Below are 19,292 nucleotides of genomic sequence, written 5' to 3'. Positions count from 1 at the left end.
TATTATACTTCATATTGTGTAAAATGCAGCTCTGAACTGTTTCCATAAGGAAAGATGTTGCAGGGCTGTTGCTGAAAATGGGTTTGGGTTTTTTCTGTTTCTGGTTTTATTTTTAATCTGCTGTGAATATCTTGCATGTAAGTTAAAACCAGAAAGCTGCTTCTAGTAATGCTTTTAATCTTTTCCTGGCAAAATAAATGCAAATAACTTGTTTCTGATCAATTAGAGAATACAGATGAGTGGCTTCATCTGCTTTCCTGGACTGCAGAATTACAAAGCCGTTTTTCAGTGACTTAAACACCGAATTTCCTTTGAGGAATTTATGATGATACCAGATCCGTATGTCGTTAAACCTCCACTCGTTTGGTCCTGCTCCAAAAGGAGTGGAGATGAAATGAGGAAAAATGTTTTATGAGCAGCTTAACTGGTCCGGGAGCTCCTGGCGTGGGGATTTTTCTTATTGATTACCGAGAACAAAAGACTTGATGGTCGCTAAAGGCCGTTTGGCTTTTGCTGTGTGCTTTAATTCCAGCAATGCACCTTTGTTTCTGGCATTCTGGAACTGTCACACAGATGAATTGCTCTTTTTACATTCCTTATAGCTGGAATAATGCATTAATGCATGGAATTAGTGATTTCCTATGAAGAAGCCACAGCTTTAAAGCTGTGCAGAGAGGAGGGAGCAGCTCTTTTACAGAGGTAAAGCTGTCTGCAGGCAGAGGAGCAGGGCTCATACTGAATGTGTCACCTGATACAGGGGCAGCACCAATTTCGAGTGCATGGATGCTCAAATTGCAGCATTTAAAAATAAACACAGTTTTAATACTTGCAGCAAATGCTCAAAAAAAAGAGGGCTGTTTTTATTTCTTTTAAAGATTCCTTACATGATTTAAGAGCACAAAATCCACTGGTTTTGGCCAGACTGGTTGTGAAGATCTCACCCAGGTGTTGAGGCTCTTGCAGCTCAGTTTAGGTTTGCAGGTTTACAAGGATTCTTAGGTCAGTCACACCATTTTGTTGATGTTTAATGCAAGGTGTGCAGAGACAATAATCGATTCTTTTGTGTCTGGAAGCAAAGGAAAAACCGAAACAAAAAGTTAAATTTTGGGATTGCAACCCACACAACAGCAGATCTACAATGACTTGATTTTATTTGTTTGATTTTTACAAATATTCATGGAAGGTTGTGTTGCTTGGAGCCTGGGCTGCAGTGGCAGGAGGAGTTTGGATTGGAGGCGCTGGGAGAGCAGGAGCATTGCCTCGGGGCAGTGCTGCTCTATCTCTGCCCCCATATGTTTGTGCAGTCACATGGTGGCAGCGCCAGGCCCTGCTCTGCCTGGCTCCTGCCTGCTGGGATGGCTTTGGCACAGCACAGGCAGCCAGGCTGGAAGAAAGGAGTGGGATGGATGGTGCTGGAAGGGTGAGGCTGTTCTTTCCACAGCACTTCTGGTCTGTGATAAACTGAAGGTGTTGGTGCAGCTGGAACCTGGCTCTGTCTGTGGGGCTGCAGGAAACTTCTGCTGAAATGTGAATTAAATATTGAGGTTAGATACTTTGCATTAGGGTGGGTTTAAGTTTCTCACCGTGGTTTTCATTTTCCTGCTATGCTGTATAGTTTCCATGTCAGAATAACTGGGAAGAACTTCAGCTCTTCTGAAAGTGTGGGCAAACACACCCCAGCCCCAGGGGCTTTGGCATGTTGTACCTACAAAAGGGTTACACAGACTTTGCCCTACACAGACTACCAGGTGTTGGATGTTGGAGCATGACTGTGTTTTCATCCTGCAAGAAATACTAGACAAATTCTACTTCTAAAAATGTTTTTACAGTCATCCAAATAATCTGTTCCAAGCTGTGATTAACTGCTTTACAGTTAATTTTGGTGACGTTTAGGATGAGGCAGGATTACTAAATGTGCAGTGCAATAGTAATAGGTTTCTGTAATTCATCTTGAACTCTGTCTCTACTCGGTTATTGCTGTTAACAGACAGATCTGCAGTGGGTGTGTTTGTGTTAAGCCATCACCTATCCCTTGTGCAAGGGTGTACTTTGCTCTGAACAGTGATGCTAAAAATGGCACAATATTGTGTTCTCTAATGAGGGTCACTTAAGGAAAACTAAACTTGGTTTGCAAATGAAGTCTTCTGCATTGGAGCACAGCAGATTTAGCCTGGATTGACATTTCAGGGAGAGTATTCCCTCTTGATGGCTCAGTCTGTCACCCATAATCAACATTATAAACTGCCATGGGAATGCTTCCATCAAAAGAAAACAAAATGAACTGTTAATGAGTCTTTGAGCAGTGCCTTTGCCTCTACCAGGCTTGGAAAGCTATAATGGTTTTGAGATCTGTTGGTGTCTTGTTATCTGTCCTCAGAGGGAATTGGAATCAATCTCTTCAGGGAGTGACCTCCACAAAATGCCTGACAATGTGAGGAAATGAAGCACAAACTGTGGTTCTGGTGCAGAACACAGCACAGGAGCTGAAGAGATGAATTCTGACATTGCTTAAGGGCAGCATTGTTTTAAAATTTAAACAATTGCATCTGGGTAATCCTAATAGCAGTAATCCCAATAATCTGAGGTCCAGAGCTGACCAGTACTAAATAACCTATTTCTAGTTGTGGTTTCAGCTCTGGTTTGACAGGGATTCGCAAGCTCCCCTCTTGGTGACTCTCAGCAGTCGAGTGAATAATGAAAAATTACTGCCTTGATATGAATGCCAAAGATGTCTTGTTCTAATTTCTTACCTCTTTTCCATTGTAGTTGTTGACCTCCTTTACTGGCGAGACATCAAGAAGACCGGGGTGGTGTTTGGAGCCAGCCTGTTCCTGCTGCTCTCATTAACAGTGTTCAGCATCGTCAGCGTCACAGCCTACATCGCCCTGGCCCTGCTCTCTGTCACCATCAGCTTTAGGATATACAAGGGAGTCATCCAGGCAATCCAGAAGTCTGATGAGGGCCACCCCTTCAGGTGAGACTTTTCTTTAAGCAGAATTGTGTTGTTTGGGAGAGCAGCAGTGCTGGTACTGCCAAGCAGTGGGTGACACATGCTGTTAAGATGTTGCATAATAACAAAAATAGACTGTGCAATGAAATATGTGTTCCCCACTTTCAGATTTTCTCAGGAGTCATACAGTAAATTCAGAAAAGGGACTGAGGGCTTGGTACAAGGGATGGAAAAATCAGAATAAATGTAGCAGGGTTTAAAGCATGACAAAAGGGTACTTTAATCTTTTTGAAACTTGCAAGGCCTTAAAAATGTGTGGTTTAGTTTGTAGCTGTGCTCCCCACTTGCAAGGTCAGTGACAGGGTCCAGGTACCCACTGCTGCAGAGCTGCCTCCTAAGAGGAATCAAACCTTATTAATCTGTGTTGGAGGACTTGCAGGAGTGTGTGTTTCCTGTTTCCCTGCCAGCCCTGTCCCACTCTGCCCAGCCTTGCATCTCCCTGTTATTAATGAGTGAAATGGTTCAGTCTCCTCTTGCAATTTTCACAAAGTCCTGTTTGCCCCTCTATCTACAACCCTCTTACTAATTTGGTGGTGTTCCCATCTTCTGTAAGGCAAAGCAAAATGTAGGCTTCCCTCCATTCCTCCCAGGCCATGTGCAGTGGCTCCTTTTCCAGTGGAAGCCAGTCTGGGGGACAAAATTCTGGGGAAAAGCCCCTCCCATTAGGGTGAATATTCCCAGCTGAAATCTTACTTACTTCTCATATCTAAACAACAATTTCAAGCTTTTTTCTTAGCAAGAACAAGCAGAACTTGTGCTACCTGTGCTCTTTCTGCAGTCTTTTTCTATAAATATTGATATTCCTGTGTAGCTTCCAGACTCTCATCCAGCACATCTGGTTGCTTACTTTTTTCTGTATAGCTTCTCCACAAGAAGGATATTTTTACTTGAAAAATCCTGTGAGAAGAAATGGATTTTTGGTGCAGGTGCTGAATATCCTGTGGATGAGCTGGGGAGGGTGAGCAGATGGAAGCCAAGGGTGGATGGCAGAATGTAGCCTTGAAATGGCCACTTGCTGCAGTTACCATATGAAATATTTTCATTTGTCTTGGACTTGCCACAAGGTCATGTTTAGCTTTGCCTTAAATGACATACATGGGAGCATTGTGCAATTTTCATATTAAAAAATCCCCCAACAAAACCATCCTAAAGCAGAATCCCCTAAACAAAAGTTTAACAAGTGTAAAATGAGCTCCATTTTACAGATGTGCTGCATTACTCCTTCTGCCTGCAGCGTGCACATTAGATAAATAATTTATACTTTGTTTAAAGACTCCAAATTGCCACAGCCACTGCAACTGCAGATAAGTGACAGTGGAGTGGAAAGAGCATATAACCAGATAGGGTTGATATCTTTTATGTAAAAGAACTGCTCTCACTAGCTGTAAGAATTATTTCTAGCAAATGAGAAATTTAGCTCATTTTGCTGTGCTACAGTGTGTTACAGCTTGATGGTAATTCCACAAGGGCCTTCCAGAGATGGGTATGTTCCTTTGTAGGATTTTTTTCCCCCCTTGTTTTAGCCTGCCTCTTTTTTGCCTGGTGCAGGTGACTGAGTAAATAGCAGTGAGAAAAAACTGGGTGGCTAAGAATAACTTAGGTTAGTTGTGTTTGTCCTTTCAGCATTCCTCACAGGGTGAGGTTTGTTTCTCCATAGCACAAAAAGGAGGTTCTATCTAACACACAGAGCAGGTTTGCAGCACTTTGACACTGAGGTTTCCTGGCTGTGTCCTGCAGGGCTTACCTGGACTCGGATGTGGCCGTGTCAGAGGAGCTCATCCAGAAGTACAGCAACGTTGTGCTGGGCCATGTCAACGGCACTGTCCGTGAGCTGCGGCGCCTCTTCCTCGTCGATGACCTGGTGGATTCCCTCAAGGTGAGTTTCCTCTGTGAGGACATTGCTGCTGACCCAGGCTGGCAAAGCCTCCTGCTCCTTGCAGGATGAACGGTGCCTCTGCTTAAGTAAATAACTGGGTGGAGTTTGCTCTTGGTGGTGTTCGGCACAGGCTGGGTATCGAGTGCTGCCTGCTGTGGTGGGGTGGCTGTGAAGGATAACTTGATCTACATGGAAAGCAGAAATGAGCTGTGGCTGCCTCAGCTCCCTGTTCTGACTCCTTGCTGGTGCCTCTCACAGCAGGAATCTCCTAAAAAAACAAGCCATGCTGCAGTCTGGCCATTGGGGCTGTGTCACTGATGTGTGTGTGTGTGTGTCTCTCTCTCTCTGCAAAACCTGGCTCTGGCCTAGATTGTCCCAGCCTGCTTTGGAGTTGATTTTCTGTTTGTGTTTAGTGCACAGCTCCCTGTCTTTAAACATTCCACTTTCTGCTGGAATGGTGAGGACTTGAGTGATGCCCTTGGGTTACTGGGAAGGTGGACACTTGCTCCAGCCCCTGGATTTGGGAGTGAAAGCTGCTGGTTTTAGTGATGGGGGTTACTGAAATGGGGATTGCAAATTACCCAGTGTGAGCAGTGCTGTGTAACAGCAGGAGTCCATCCATGTAGAATTTAATGGGATTGGCAGAGCACAACTGACTGAAGAATGGTAATAAATTAAACAAAATGTAACCAAAAAAAAAACCCCCCAAACACAAAAAAACCCCTCCAAAAGAAAAGAATTGACTGAAAACCCTTCAGTTTTGTTCTGGGAAAATTGTATTCTCTTCTTTCAAGCTCTAATAGCCTTTCTTTGTTTTTGGAACTGGTGTTTCCTTTACCTAGTGCAGTGTGTTGTGCACTTCTTTTTCAGTTTGTTTAATCTTCTTGAAAAAACTTGCATTTATCCTGCAGTAAATCCCCTTACTTAGTGCTTTGTAAAGTCCTTTGAGTTGTTGTGGAGTTGGGGGAGGGGTTCCTTGTGAAACTGGGGAAAACCAGGCAGGCTGTCCAAGCCTTTGTTGTAACTGTGCAATAGAAACCTGCAGGCAGATCTTGGAATCTTACCCAGAGTTTGCAGATCCAGTTTCTCATTGTGCTCGAAGTTAAACACAGTTTGTGCCAGAAAAGCTGCACCTGATGCCCTGCAAGGCTCCTGCAGTGAGGTGGCTCCCTCTGGAAGCAAGAGGAGGTGTAAGGGGGCTCTGCTGCTCCTGGGACACGTTTCTTTTCTCAGGAGGGAGAGAGGAGGAGCAGTATTGGCCTGGGCTTGTGCAGTAATCTCCCTGCTCCTGAAGGGCTTTGCAGGAAAAGCCTTTTGAGAGCTGGTTGTGCATTCTTTTCTGCACAGCCATTTCTGTTTTTTGAGACATGATCAATAGTGCTGCTGCCAAAGTCCTGTTTGGATCTGATTATCAACAGCCCAGAAAAACCCAGAATCACAAGGTCACTGGTGTTTCTGATCAAGCCCTTTGTTGTCCATGCCTTGGTCTGAGTTAGGAGATTTCTCACACCATTTGTGTAGGAATCCCAACCCCTTGCAGCAAAGGAGAAGGAAGCAGAGAGAAGCCAGCTGCTGTTCCAGTGAACACTGCTCTGAAAACAAGGCCTTCTGGAGGAATTATGTTAGAAGCAGAGTTAATTCCAGCCATAATGTCTTCAAGGCACTCTAATCACTTAAAATACTACAGTCCATAGGAAAGATGTGTTTATTCAGCTGAACTAATTCATTTCCCCTCTCTCCTTCTGACATTTAAAGTGTTTTATGTAGGTTAATTAGTCTAATTTATGGTAGCTGGAAACAACCCTTTATCAGAAACCAGTGAATGTCAGGACAGTTCACAAGCACACGTTACTGATTTTGAAGAGTTTGTGCTCGAGGAGAACATTGGGATTCCAGGGTCTTATGTAATATAATGGCCCTGGTTTCAAAAATAAAAATATCTTGGCTTGTGTAGTTTAAACATCTTCACTGTAGGAAACCACATGTTTATGTATAATTCAAGTTACAGAGCTCTAATGTAGAACGTGTCTGCAGGTCAGTTCATTGTGTGTAATAGTTCTGACTGTAAAATCTGTCTTGTTAAGATTTTTTTCTTCTTTATTAAACAATGCTTCAGTCAGGGAAGTCTTAAAATGGACTCTAAATATTTATGCAGCACAAGGAGAAATTCCTCACAGCTCTTGAGGAGTAACTGCAGAGGAGCCCTTGCCAGAGCCCCAGGAGAAGCTGCATTTTGTCCTGGTAAAGGCTGTGCTGGCACTGGGCACTGCTGCTCTTGCTCAGTTGAGGCTTTGAGCAGCAGAGCTCTGTGTTCTCAGTATTCTGTAGCAAAGGAGGGCATGGGGCACTTCTGGATTTGCCCATTTTGGCTGGCAAAGGTGGCTTCAGTCCATCAGCCACCCAGGCCTTTCACTCATGTGCAGGTCCTTGGAAGGACCAAGCCTGGGTCCTGGGCTGCCTTCTGCTTTCTTTTTCTTGTCTTAGAGCTTTATTTAGAGGTGTTTCAGGGAAGGGTTTTTGTGTTTGTAAAGGTCTCTGAGGTGTGTTTCAGGTAAGCTTTGTTGTGTCTGTGAGGGTCTCTGGGTTTGCACAGTTTATAAGAAAAAGAAAATAGAGACCAGTAAGGAAATGTGGAGTTGAGATGGACTCCAGGCTGGATAATCCTGGGAGAGCTGCTGGAAGTGTCAGAGGAGTGCAGAGGGAGGAGCTGTGGGATCAGAGTCCCTCTCCCCTCCAGTACTGTAAGTGTAGGAGGTTAAAACCCACACATGCAGCAGTTCGTGGTTCTGCCCTGATGCTGCCCTGGACTGACTTTGGGTGGAGAGAAGCTTGTGTAGTCAACTGGATTTTGCTCTTTCTTGAACCATAAATTCAATGCTCACTAAAATAAATAATTGATAGTTCTGATAATTATTGGACTTTGGGATTGATTTGTGTCTCGTTACCCCTGTGCTTATGTACACTCCCATTTTCTGCCCTGAGCAGAGTCATCAGCAGTGTCCTGGCTGCTGAGCTGGCTGGGTGGTGCTGAGCTTCAGGAATTGTGTCCATGGGGAGCAGGTCAGGGATAGCTGTTGGGCTGCAGGAGAGCCACTGCAAACCATCCCACCCTCGGGGGCTCTTTGCCCAGTGCAAGCTGTGCCTTCCTTCCCTCTCTGGTGGATGTGCTGCATGTGTTTGCTCCAGTAAAACATGCCTGGTGCAGAGATCAGCTCCAGGCTCACCCTGGCATTGCAGGGCACAACTGAGCCAGGGTTTGAATCAATCATGAGGGAGTTCAGCAAATCTGCTTGATTTTCCTTGAGAAACCTGCCAGAATCCCTCAACTACTAGATATGGTACAGCCCCTCTGGGGGTTAACTTTGTGCCCCTCTGGGGGTTAACTTTGTGCCCCTCTGGGGGTTAACTTTGTGCCCCTCTGGGGGTTAACTTTGTGCCCCTCTGGGGGTTAACTTTGTGCCTCTCTGAGGGTTAACTTTGTGCCTCTCTTGAGGGTTAACTTTGTGCCTCTCTGGGGGTTAACTTTGTGCCTCTCTGGGGGTTAACTTTGTGCCTCTCTGGGGGTTAACTTTGTGCTCCTCCCTGGTGCTGCTCAGAAGTGCTGACAGATAAAGAACTGCATCACTTGCAGTTAATGCACCTGAATTATAGACCAGTTTTGAGTGAAGCTCTTGAAATCAACGTGGTTTTGCTGCAGGGTTCATGGAATTAAACTTGTATTGACTATCAGTGCCCTTGATAGTGGTGGCTGGCTGTTGATTTTGTTTGGTTTGGATATTTTACATCTTTTGATAAGCTAAAATTGGATGTTGGGATATGTAAGTTCAGAGTAGCTTGGCTGCAGGCCAGTTACCAGGGTCCTGGCCCACACCCACACTCCTGCAACCCTGCCTTGTTTTCCTTGCCAGCACTTTGTGCCCATCCTTTCCTTGGGTGTAGCTCCTGCTGATGGGCGAGTTTCCATCTTGGGGTGTTCACTGTGCCCAGCTCTGCCCTCCCTGGTGCCAGTGCCAGCCCTCTCATGCTGTCTGTCCAGGGTTCTGCTGCAGAACAGCCCCACGTGCTGAGCTGACCAGGGCTGGGGGTCTCTGCTCTGTGCAGAGCAAGGAATAAACTCTGGGGAAGCTGCTGCTCCTGGCTGCTGCTCAGCTCCTCAGCACTCCTGCAACTCTAGAAGAAAGGGCTGATTTTCCTCAGGAGGAATCCTACCCCGAAATAGAGCTGGCAGCCCTGGGTCCCCTCCCCCTGCTATAGGTCAGAGGTGTGCCTGGGACACTCCACCTGGCACTGAGTGTGGGCAGACCTTTGTGTGGAGCTGGGAGCCTGTGTCCCACCAGGAGCTGCACAAATGCTGTCAGCAGGGAGGGAGAATGGGGCTGAGATAGGGAGCCAGCAGTGGTGGCAGTGTGGGCCTTTAGGGATGTCTTTGCTTCTGAGCTTGGCTCTGACCTGGAGCCAGCTTCCATGTTAGAGCACTTTTCACTCCTCTTGTTCCTAAATTTTTTTTCCATCCAAAGTGCCTTTGGGTTTTTTGAAGGAGAACAGGTAAATCAAGCCCACCCTACCCTGTTACCTTCCAGACAGGCTTTTCCTAATGTGTCAGAGCATGGCTGGGTATGTGGGTGGACACTTGGGTGGGTAACACCCAGGTGTGATCTCCTTTCTCTCTGGCTCTGTCATGCAGCAGCCCTTTGGCCTCTCTTGCCTGGCCTGTCCCCTCTCTGGAGGATGGGAGGAGGCAGGAGCTGTTTGCCCATGGTTCCTCCCCATGGAGTTGGCAGTGCCCAGGGAAGGCGCAGGGCAGTGTTTGGGCGCAGGGCAGTGTTTGGGCGCAGGGCAGTGTTTGGGCGCAGGGCAGTGTTTGGGCACGGGGCAGTGTTTGGGCGCGGGGCAGTGTTTGGGCACGGGGCAGTGTTTGGGCGCGGGGCAGTGTTTGGGCACAGGGCAGTGTTTGGCCGCGGGGCAGTGTTTGGGCACGGGGCAGTGTTTGGGCACGGGGCAGTGTTTGGGCGCGGGGCAGTGTTTGGGCGCGGGGCAGTGTTTGGGCGCGGGGCAGTGTTTGGGCGCAGGGCAGTGTTTGGGCGCAGGGCAGTGTTTGGGCACAGGGCAGTGTTTGGGCACAGGGCAGTGTTTGGGCGCGGGGCAGTGTTTGGGCACGGGGCAGTGTTTGGGCACGGGGCAGTGTTTGGGCGCGGGGCAGTGTTTGGGCACGGGGCAGTGTTTGGGCGCGGGGCAGTGTTTGGGCACGGGGCAGTGTTTGGGCACGGGGCAGTGTTTGGGCACGGGGCAGTGTTTGGGCACGGGGCAGTGTTTGGGCACGGGGCAGTGTTTGGGCACGGGGCAGTGTTTGGGCGCAGGGCAGTGTTTGGGCGCAGGGCAGTGTTTGGGCACAGGGCAGTGTTTGGGCACTGCTGACTTGGGCTGAATTCAGCCCCGTGACTGCACACAGGAGGCCCCATATCCCATTACTGCATCCTTGGGCCCTCTCATCAGCCAGCTCTGGTTTCAGGAGCTGCACAGGGCTGAAGTGCAGTGCACTTTGGGGCTGTTTGCATGGGTATTTGTGTGTGCAGCAAATGGGATGTCCTGGGCACAGAGTGGTACTGATGGGCTCTCTTTCCCTTGCAGTTCGCAGTGTTGATGTGGGTGTTCACTTACGTTGGTGCCTTGTTCAATGGTCTGACATTACTGATCCTGGGTAAGTGTTTGACTTGTGTTACACACCTGGCACACCAAATAACCCTGGGGAGGCAGTGGGGTCTGGTCACTGGGAGGCTGATCCTGTACCCTTAAGATGTTGCACTTCTAAGTTCCTTTTTTTGGATAATACAACAGAACAGGTAATTTTGAGTTGTGTTGTTGAATTCCTTGAGATTGCTGATTTCCAGACATTCCATGGTTTATAGGCAGGTTTGTTGTGCTTGTCCCTGTCAGGCTTAGCCTGCCCTGAATGTCATTGCTGTGCTGGGACTTAAGAGGTGCAAGATCTGCTGTGGTCGTGTCCCACTGCAGGATTTAATTTCTTATATCCCAGAGCAGGTTGGCTTTCAGGTGTCAGAACCAACTGATGCCTGAGCAGCCTTTGGGAAGAATTTGCATGACCCACTGTGAAAAAGTGACCTGTGACCAGACTTAACTGTACTGTTGGTGAGATCTGGAGAACAGCTCAGGCTCTCCTTAGTAGGGATTATTGAATTTTCTGGCCAACAATCGGTGCATGGGGCTTAATTGTTCATTTTTCTTGGACCTTTTTGCAAGACATATCAAGGTGTGGAAACCAGTCCTTGTTCTGCCTGAACACCATCCCTGTTGTCAATATTTATACGTTTGATGTGCTCTTTTCCAGCTTTGATTTCGCTCTTCAGCGTTCCTGTTATTTATGAGAGACATCAGGTGAGTGTTTAATAGAATCCATTAAATGTTTCATAAAATCAGCTTAAATCAAAACCAGAAACAAATAATTAACATTAATTTCAGTCTTCTGAAATATTTAAAGCCTTTAAAATAGGCCTTTACCCAGGAACCAGGGCCAGGGAGCACTAGTTCAGTTTGAAGTTCAGACTGTGCATGCTTTCCCTTTTCCTTCTTGGTGGAAGAAGAGGTTTCCCCAGCAAACAGTTCTGGAAAAGGCCTGATGAACTTGGAGGCCTTTTCTGCTGGTCCAGCTTTGGTCGGGACTGGAGCAACACTGGCATGGTGTGTTAATCCTGCTGTACCTTTTGGGGTTGGTATTCAGGATTGGTTTCCCAAAGCTCTGTGGAATTTGTAGCCCTGGCAAAAACAGGAGGTGGGAGCTGCTTGGCCCAGTCCAAGGCTGCTCTTGGGGAGAGACTCCCATGTAAAAGGAGTAGGGAGGAAGGAGCCAAAATAAAATACTTGTGATTAAATTATGGCCCGGGCTGTCTTGGGCAGGTCACTGCACAGGAGGGGGGAGCCAGCTCTGGCTTAGCCCTGCGTCTCCCCTTTCAACAACAAGGCAGCTGTGGGGGCAGGAGCAGATGGCAGAGCCTCATGGGGTCCTGCCCAGGCTCCTCCTCCACAGGGAAAGGGGCCCTGGAGCCCCAGGGCAGGAGCAGGGACAGTGTGTGGGGCTTAACCCGAGCTGCTCAATCCTCTGGCTGGGCTGCAGCCTAAGCTGGTTACCCAGCCTGGCCCAGCTAAGCAGCTTTGCTGCTCTGTGGGGCCCACAGGGGCCCAGCCCTGCACCCACAGAGTGCTGTGGGACTCAGCCAGGCTGCAAAGGAGGAGCTGAGCTGTAACTTCTTTCTGCTTCAATTCCAGGCCCAAATCGACCATTACCTGGGACTTGTGAACAAGAATGTCAAAGATGCCATGGCAAAGTGAGTTGGTTTGGGTTTATTTATTTTCCTTAGTACTGATAACAGTTTCTGGCACACGTGGCACTCCTGTCTAGGACTAATGTGTTCTCCCATGTGCCAGGCCAAGGAGGGAAAAGGTCTCAGACTCTGGACTGGTTAGGAAATGAGCTCCTTTATTGCTGATGCTGTATTGAAATGAGCCTCTATTATTTCTAATAGAAATCGGTGTATGTGAACCCATTAGTGATAGCTGAGCCCCTCAGCAGGTGCAGCTGAGGTGGGGAATGAGAAATTCAGCAGTGTCACTGGGCTCTGAGTACAAAGCTGTGGTGTGAGGGTTCTTTTCACATGCTGTTGTTTGTAAGATTCTGTTTAACCTCTCCTTTTTTGTTACTCAAACTTAGCTTTTGTCTATTTTCTTTTTCCTCTTGCAGGATCCAAGCAAAGATCCCTGGGTTGAAGCGCAAAACTGAATAAAATAAACCTGAAGCAACTTATCAATAGGAAAGAAAGTTCATCTTTTAAGGGGGAAAAATACTCATTGGATTTACATGGGGAGGGTCAGGGAATAGCAAACCCCTTGACATTGCAGTGCAATTTCACAGATCTTTATTTTTTAGCAACGCAGTGTTTGAGGAAAAATAACTGTTTTGACTGCCATGTGTTTCATCATCTTTAAGTATTGTAAGCTGCTATGTATGGATCTAAAACTAATCATCTTTCCTTATCCTGTGTGCAGCACTGGCTAATACAAACGACTGAGACAGCTGTACATTTGCTTCAGCAGAGGTAGTTCCTGCTGCGTGCCGGAGGTGTAGAGCAGGTGGGGCAGAGGAGAACACTTCCCAGTTTGTGCACTGTGTATGGTCTGTGTAGATTGATGCAGATTTTCTAAAATGAGATGTTTTAGAAGAATATACCAGTTTAGCAAGTTTTGAAAAATCTTGCCTTTTTGGTATGAGTATAGCTGTATTGTGATTTTGTTTTATCAATTGCCAATATATATATATATATATATATGTGTTTCACAAAGCTTAGATCTTTCAGCTGCTCCACAGTGCTTTGTACTTCAGAGAACTGACTGAGGCCTGGACGAGCTCCAGAGCACACAAGCTTGAGAAACTAAAAAGTCTCTGTAAACACTGGCATCTGTTGGAAACAACAAAAGAGAAATGAACAAAGAACCTCCACACAGAGTAAAAGAAACTTACAGCATACACTTTGTTGCACAAACGTACAGTAGTTGATCTTGAGCAAATAATTCTCCAGCTTTCAGACTCTGATAATCTGTGGACCGAGTATCTAATGCTGCAAATGTTGTTTGGAAACTTAAAGCCCTGTCCTGTTATGCAAGAAAATGATAAGTGAAAATTTATACACTTGCAGTTTGAGCTGTACTGAACTAAGTCTGTGGAATGCATTGTGAAATGTAAAAAAATCCCAACAAAAAAGGAAAAAAAAAACCAACCCCAAAACCCCAAGTATCAATAAAGCTTATAGACATAAAATGATACCAGTATTTGGCTTTCTTGAGGCAAGTTTAATATATTTGTGTTTATTTGAAGTTCCTTGTGATAAATTTCCATTGTCCATGGTGGTGGCAGTAGTGTCCGAGTAGAGCGCGGTGCAGGGTGCGTTTGTCACGGTCCCTTTTCTTCCTCTGCAGCCTGAAGGAGCTGCTCAGGGCCACCTCCAGTGTCCCAGGGAGCTCTGGAAGGGTGGTGGGCTCTTGGAGTTTTGAGACAGGAATGCTTGATGCCATTTTCAAGTTTGAAGGAAATAAGTCCCAATAATTTTTCCAGGTCAACGTGTTGATTCTGATTTAGGAGCTGGACATTGACAACTTGTGTACAAATTTATTTGAGATGCAGATTTTAACTGGATGGCATCCTGACCATTGAAAAATAGAAATTCATGCATTAATATTTCATTTTACAGTAAAATACAGCATTACTTCAGAGCATTTTATACAGGAAGCCAGACCATAGAAACATAGAAACCGTAGGTAAGTGTTTTCCTGACAGACACTATTGCTTGGAGATATTTCTCACATCACTGTTGGTTAATTCATTCTGCCACACAACTGGTTTTATTTGGGATACAGTCAACATGGAAGGAAGGCAAACATGAGTGGTTACAGGCAGAGGTGCTCACTGCTGGCACCACCTGACAGAACAGGATTTGATCCCGAAGGTTTCTTTGAAAAAAAGACTGCATAGGGACTCGTACTGTGTATCTGACAAACTGCTCTGCTGTATAGTAATATAAGGCATTAATAAATTCAATTGTAAAAAAAAAGGTGATTCTTTGAGGTTGCTGAAGCACTTTGTGTGTTAAACAGACAGGAATCCACTCCTTTAATGGGATGTTTTTGCTACTTTTCTGTGCAGTGGGCAGCAGAAACGGACTGGCAGGAAGGTTCCAGAGTTCAAAATCCTATTGTCCTGAACTGGGACTAAAGCACTATTGCTTTTCAGAGACTAAATGTAAGTCTAAATGTTTTATTTTGGCCTTTATTTCTTTTAATTAAGAAAGGTAATTTCAAAGTATGGATGTTGTTCCATGCCCAGAATCTTGAATAGCAAAATACGTATTTAAGATATTTCTTTTTAAACTTTCTCCAGTTCCACACTCCCTTGAGTTTTTGTTTTTGACAAACTGTTCTAACAAATAGCAAAGGGTTTGAGTTGCCTTTTGGGAGTATCTGTCCATGGTTCCACTTTTCCATGGAGGCAGCTCTCCTTTGATCTCAGCTGTCCCCCAGGCCAGGACAGGGGGCTCTGTGGGGTGAGGGAGAAGCAGGGAGAGGAAGAGGAGCCCAGAGTCAGCCATGATGGGCTTTTCCCAAAAAAAAGCCCTGCGTTTCCTGGTACCAGAGGATTTATGTTTTACTTACAAGCAGCATGGACTGGCTGGAGGGCACACAGAGCCCTGCTATAGGGACATTCTAGGGATTCCTTTGGAGGCTTAGGACCCCCTTCCAGAACAGGAAATAGGGATTGATGGAGGCTTTCCCACCAGGCCAAGATTCTGGCCACTGCCTGTAGGAGTGTAAAGCACATTTTCCCAGAAAGGGGGAGCATGCAGGAACACTTGGGGAATGACTCCCTCAATCTTGGTGTTCAAATGTCTTGAACCAAGTCTGTCCAAGCCCTCTCCTCTCACTCACTGTTGGCGTTCAGCTTGCACTGCTGGCTGCAGGAGCTGGAATGCCTCACTTTGGCCTTCTGACAGCACAGAAACAGTGGGGAATTCACTTGTGAAGGTATTAAAAACCCAAAGCAGAAAACAGGGATTGTGTAAGTACCCAGCTGGAAAAGGTGAGAATGGTTTAGCCCTCCTGGGTGAGAGTCATAGCACCGTGTGTGGAAAGCAGGTAGGGGGAGGCAAGGCTGCAGCCCAAACTACTAGAAAATTATTCCAAGGCACTTCATGGATAGAAAATTCTGCCAAATATATATATTTAAAAATAAAATGGACTTAAAAAAAAGGGATACTTTGCTCCTTCAATTAATGAAAGCTGAAGGGTTACCTCCCCCCTCCCCAGCCTGTTCATTAAATGCTCCCAGCTTTACTGAGTGCACCAAATTAAAACCCACCCACTTTTTGAACTTTGTTCAAGCCACAAATTTGGAAATTAAAGGGCCCAGCATTTTGTCAGCATTTTCTCCCTTTTCAGACATGGTTTGAAAAACACAGTATTAGGCAAAAGCAGCTTTGTGAGTGAACTGTTCATCCCTTTGGGATCCCCAGGTTACCCTTCAAACCTCAGCTTCCTTCGCAAGGGTGTCGGGCTTTCCAAGGCCAGCTCCCATTCCCTTTTGGTAAGTTGGGATGAGTGATCTGGAAATGTCAGCCTGCAGCAGGGCTGGGATTCCTGCAGCCAGGGGGGCATTCCTGGCTGTCCCAGCCAGCACAGCCCTCGCTGGGGCAGGACAGCAGCAGCCAGAGGCTCCTCAGAGGCAGCGCCACACAAACACACTGGGGAGACAGGAGGGACAGCAGGGATTGGCCTTGGGCACGGCCCAGTGAGAGAGGAGCAGAAAATAAACACATTGGGTGTGGGAAGTACGGACTCTGTGTGTGTGTGTGTGTGTGTGTGTGTGTGTGTGTGTGTGTGTGTGAAATACAGTCTGTGCACAGTTGCTCTGTCTGCAGTCTGCAATGTGAGCACTATGTGTTGTACGTGCATTGTGTGCACAGTTTACGTGCCTGTGTATGACTGTATGTGTGTGCACACTCTGTCTGTGTTTGTGTGTGTGTGTGCCTATATGTGCTCTGCCTGTGCTCTGTGGGCAGTGTCTGCACTGTGTGTGTCTGTGTGTATGCACTGTGTGTCTAAGTATATCTTTGTGCATCTCTGTGTGCACTCTCTGTGTGCATGTGCTGTGCCTGTGTGTGTGCACTGTGTGCACCCATGTCTGCTGCATGAGCACACTGTGTGTCTGTGTGTGTGCACACGTACCATGTGTGCACACTGCATTTGTGTGTGGGATGTGTCTGTGTGGGTCATGTTAGTGTGGCTGTGGTGTGTGTGCACAGCCGTGGGGCTGTGTCCCTTTCTCTGTGTGTGTGTGCCTGGTTCTCAGTGTCCCTGTGTGTGTGTGTCCCAGCCCCAGCCCGTTACCTGCAGTCGTCCCCTCCGGTGCTCACCACGAACTTGTCGTCGTGCGAGAAGCGGATGTTGGTGACGTGCGCCGAGTGCCCAAAGTACCGCTTGTGTTTGGCCTGTGGGACAGGAGAGCAGCTCAGGGCTGGCACCAGGCCAGGCTCTGTGCCCACAGCCATGCTGAGCCCAAGGCCTCTTCACTCCCTGGGAGCTGCCCGTGGATGGAGCGTGCTGTGAGTGCTGTAAGAGCCTCCTGAGGATGGACCCTGCTGGTTGGGGGCTGTAACACCGAGTGCTGAGGGGCCTGGGAAAAGCAAAAGCTGCTGAGGTGAAAATAAAACAGGCACTTACAAATTTCTCCGTGCATGGGAAGTCAAACAGCTTGACCAGCCCAAAGTCATCTCCTGTCACTATGTTCAGGCCAGCGTGGGTCACACAGGCACAGTTGACATCGGCTTTGTCTGCATTTCGTGGCCAGATCCCAATGACTTCATCTCCAAGAATGCTGTTCCAAAATCAAGGTAAATAAAATGCATTAGACCATAAGACTTAACTTGCTGCTGCTCTTCCACAGGGGGCTGAGCCAACACAGGTTAGTAATAAAAAATTGCCACATTTAAAATAAAATTGTCCCTTCTAAATGATTGCCCTGAGCTCATCATGGAGACCACCACACTAATACATCATTTTTATGTGATTCTTAAGCAATCTCTATCCATTAATCCTTAGGTTTATTTCCCACGAAACCACTGGCATCATCCTACACCAGCACCTTGTGCAGCTCTGGTCTCTATCAGCCTTCCCCCAGGACTCCTGACTGCACTGTTCCCTTAGCTGTGAGTTCCCAAATGAGGGAATGCTTGGCTCTATGTCCCCTTGTTCTCAGAAACAGGTGTTCTACCCCTGGCTTCAGCTCTCTGTAATCATTTACCCCCAGAGTCACTGCCAGAGGCATCTGCCCCTTCCCACCAGCTGTCAAGAGTCCTCTGAAATGAGGAATTGGGGGCACTCACACAATTTTATGCCAGCAGAGCCGTCAGAGTAGGAGGATTCTCATTTACCTTCTCCCAGCCCTGCCTGGTTGTCACCCACTGTCAGCTCTGCCTTTGGCCTGTCCCACTTCTCACAGGAAGAGCACAGCCACAGTTCTGCAATGCTGGGGGCAGATTCCTGTGTTCATCCACATCAGGAAATACATTTTAGTGACACTCACAACTCCTCCATACAATCAGTGCATGTTTCCAGGCCTTCCATCATGCTGGTGTTTGCTGATGTGGGACAAGGCTGCCTGGAGTGGCCCAGAGCCGTGTGAGGGGGCAGGGATGAGTGGCAATGAGCCACTGTGGCTCTGTGACAGCCCCTGGTGTAATTAACAGCACTAATTACTACAGCCACCAAACATCCAGAGCTGTGTGTAAAACCCCACGGGTGTCACACGGAGCTCTGGGGAAGGAGAGCCTGGGGGTGCTCTCAGGTTTGCCAGGCCCTGGGGACACCTCAGCATTTACACCCCAAACCTGTGACCGATCCCAGTGCTGCCCCACGCCCCCCTTGGCTGTTACCTGGTCCAGGTGGCCCAGGTGATTTTCTCTATGACTGCAGGGTCTGTGATTTGCTTTCCCAGGGGCACCTCGTGAACTTGACGCTTGTAGGCACCTGTGGATACCTGGAAGAGAGAAAGGAAAAATCTGAAAAGTGCTATAAACACATCACTGTCTTTAAAATTTCCAACAGTCCCACCAGGTTTTATCAGCAATTAAACATCCAGGATAATATTTCTCTTTTTTCCTCATTATCTGGAATTCATCACATGCCATATTAAAGGAATAACAATGTTACAGGATGATGATGGAAGGGGATGCTCATATGCAGAGCTGACAGATTTTCTCTCACTTCTATACTTTATCTCAACATAATTTTACTAAATCAGAAACATTTCTGAATGAAAATGAAACCCCTTCAAATTAACAATTTGATTAAAACAACTGAGCTCTCACACACATCCCAGCCTCAGGAAGGAAGAGAAATTATATGGTTATAATTTCCTCCCTGAGGAAGAGAAATTTCCACAATTTCTCTTTCAGCATTGTCTCCCTTCCATAGCCCTGGGATAAAGCTTTGCCCTCAGCACAGCTGGAGCCTGCACCTCGTTATGGTGGCCCAGTAAGCCCGAGCACTGTGGGGGCTATCCCAGACATACCTGGATGTACCTGCTGTCTGCAGAGAAATCCATCTGAATGACAAAACTGGCAATGTCCTTGCAGTAGCCAATTCGGTTCAGGGTTGTGCCTTGAGTGAGATCATAAAAATCCACAGTATGTTCTTGTGAGCCCACTGCCAAAAACCTGTTATCTGGGCTGATCCTAGACAATAAAACATGGAGTGGGGAATGTCACTGGCTGTTTTGGTGCAAGGTTTGCTTCTCATGCTATTGTGACAGTAACTTTTTTAAATGAAAAAACACAAAAAACCTTCTAT

At 46.9% G+C, this 19,292-nt stretch overlaps 2 protein-coding genes across 13 annotated transcripts in view; one reads left to right on the top strand and one right to left on the bottom strand.

Moving 5' to 3' along the window:
- RTN4 (reticulon 4) overlaps positions 1-13,716 on the top strand; it is a 41,523-nt gene extending 27,807 nt beyond the window's left edge. For all 5 annotated transcript variants that reach the window (XM_077176219.1, XM_054630613.2, XM_077176220.1 and 2 more), the window contains 6 exons: positions 2,767-2,974; positions 4,748-4,886; positions 10,515-10,584; positions 11,233-11,279; positions 12,168-12,226; positions 12,640-13,716. In XM_077176219.1, coding sequence (XP_077032334.1) covers positions 2,767-2,974; positions 4,748-4,886; positions 10,515-10,584; positions 11,233-11,279; positions 12,168-12,226; positions 12,640-12,682 — 566 coding nt within the window. In that variant the 3' untranslated portion in view covers positions 12,683-13,716. The remainder of the gene's footprint in view (positions 1-2,766; positions 2,975-4,747; positions 4,887-10,514; positions 10,585-11,232; positions 11,280-12,167; positions 12,227-12,639) is intronic.
- EML6 (EMAP like 6) overlaps positions 13,413-19,292 on the bottom strand; it is a 97,506-nt gene continuing 91,626 nt past the window's right edge. For all 8 annotated transcript variants that reach the window (XM_077176212.1, XM_077176213.1, XM_077176215.1 and 5 more), the window contains 5 exons: positions 19,015-19,177; positions 18,377-18,480; positions 17,166-17,319; positions 16,833-16,933; positions 13,413-16,186 (listed from right to left, as the gene is read on the bottom strand). In XM_077176212.1, coding sequence (XP_077032327.1) covers positions 16,162-16,186; positions 16,833-16,933; positions 17,166-17,319; positions 18,377-18,480; positions 19,015-19,177 — 547 coding nt within the window. In that variant the 3' untranslated portion in view covers positions 13,413-16,161. The remainder of the gene's footprint in view (positions 16,187-16,832; positions 16,934-17,165; positions 17,320-18,376; positions 18,481-19,014; positions 19,178-19,292) is intronic.

Source organism: Agelaius phoeniceus, chromosome 3, assembly GCF_051311805.1.
Source record: "Agelaius phoeniceus isolate bAgePho1 chromosome 3, bAgePho1.hap1, whole genome shotgun sequence".
NCBI classification, from domain to species: domain Eukaryota; kingdom Metazoa; phylum Chordata; class Aves; order Passeriformes; family Icteridae; genus Agelaius; species Agelaius phoeniceus.
The sequence above is the reverse complement of the archived record's forward strand: the minus strand, read 5'-3'. Positions and strand labels throughout refer to the sequence as shown.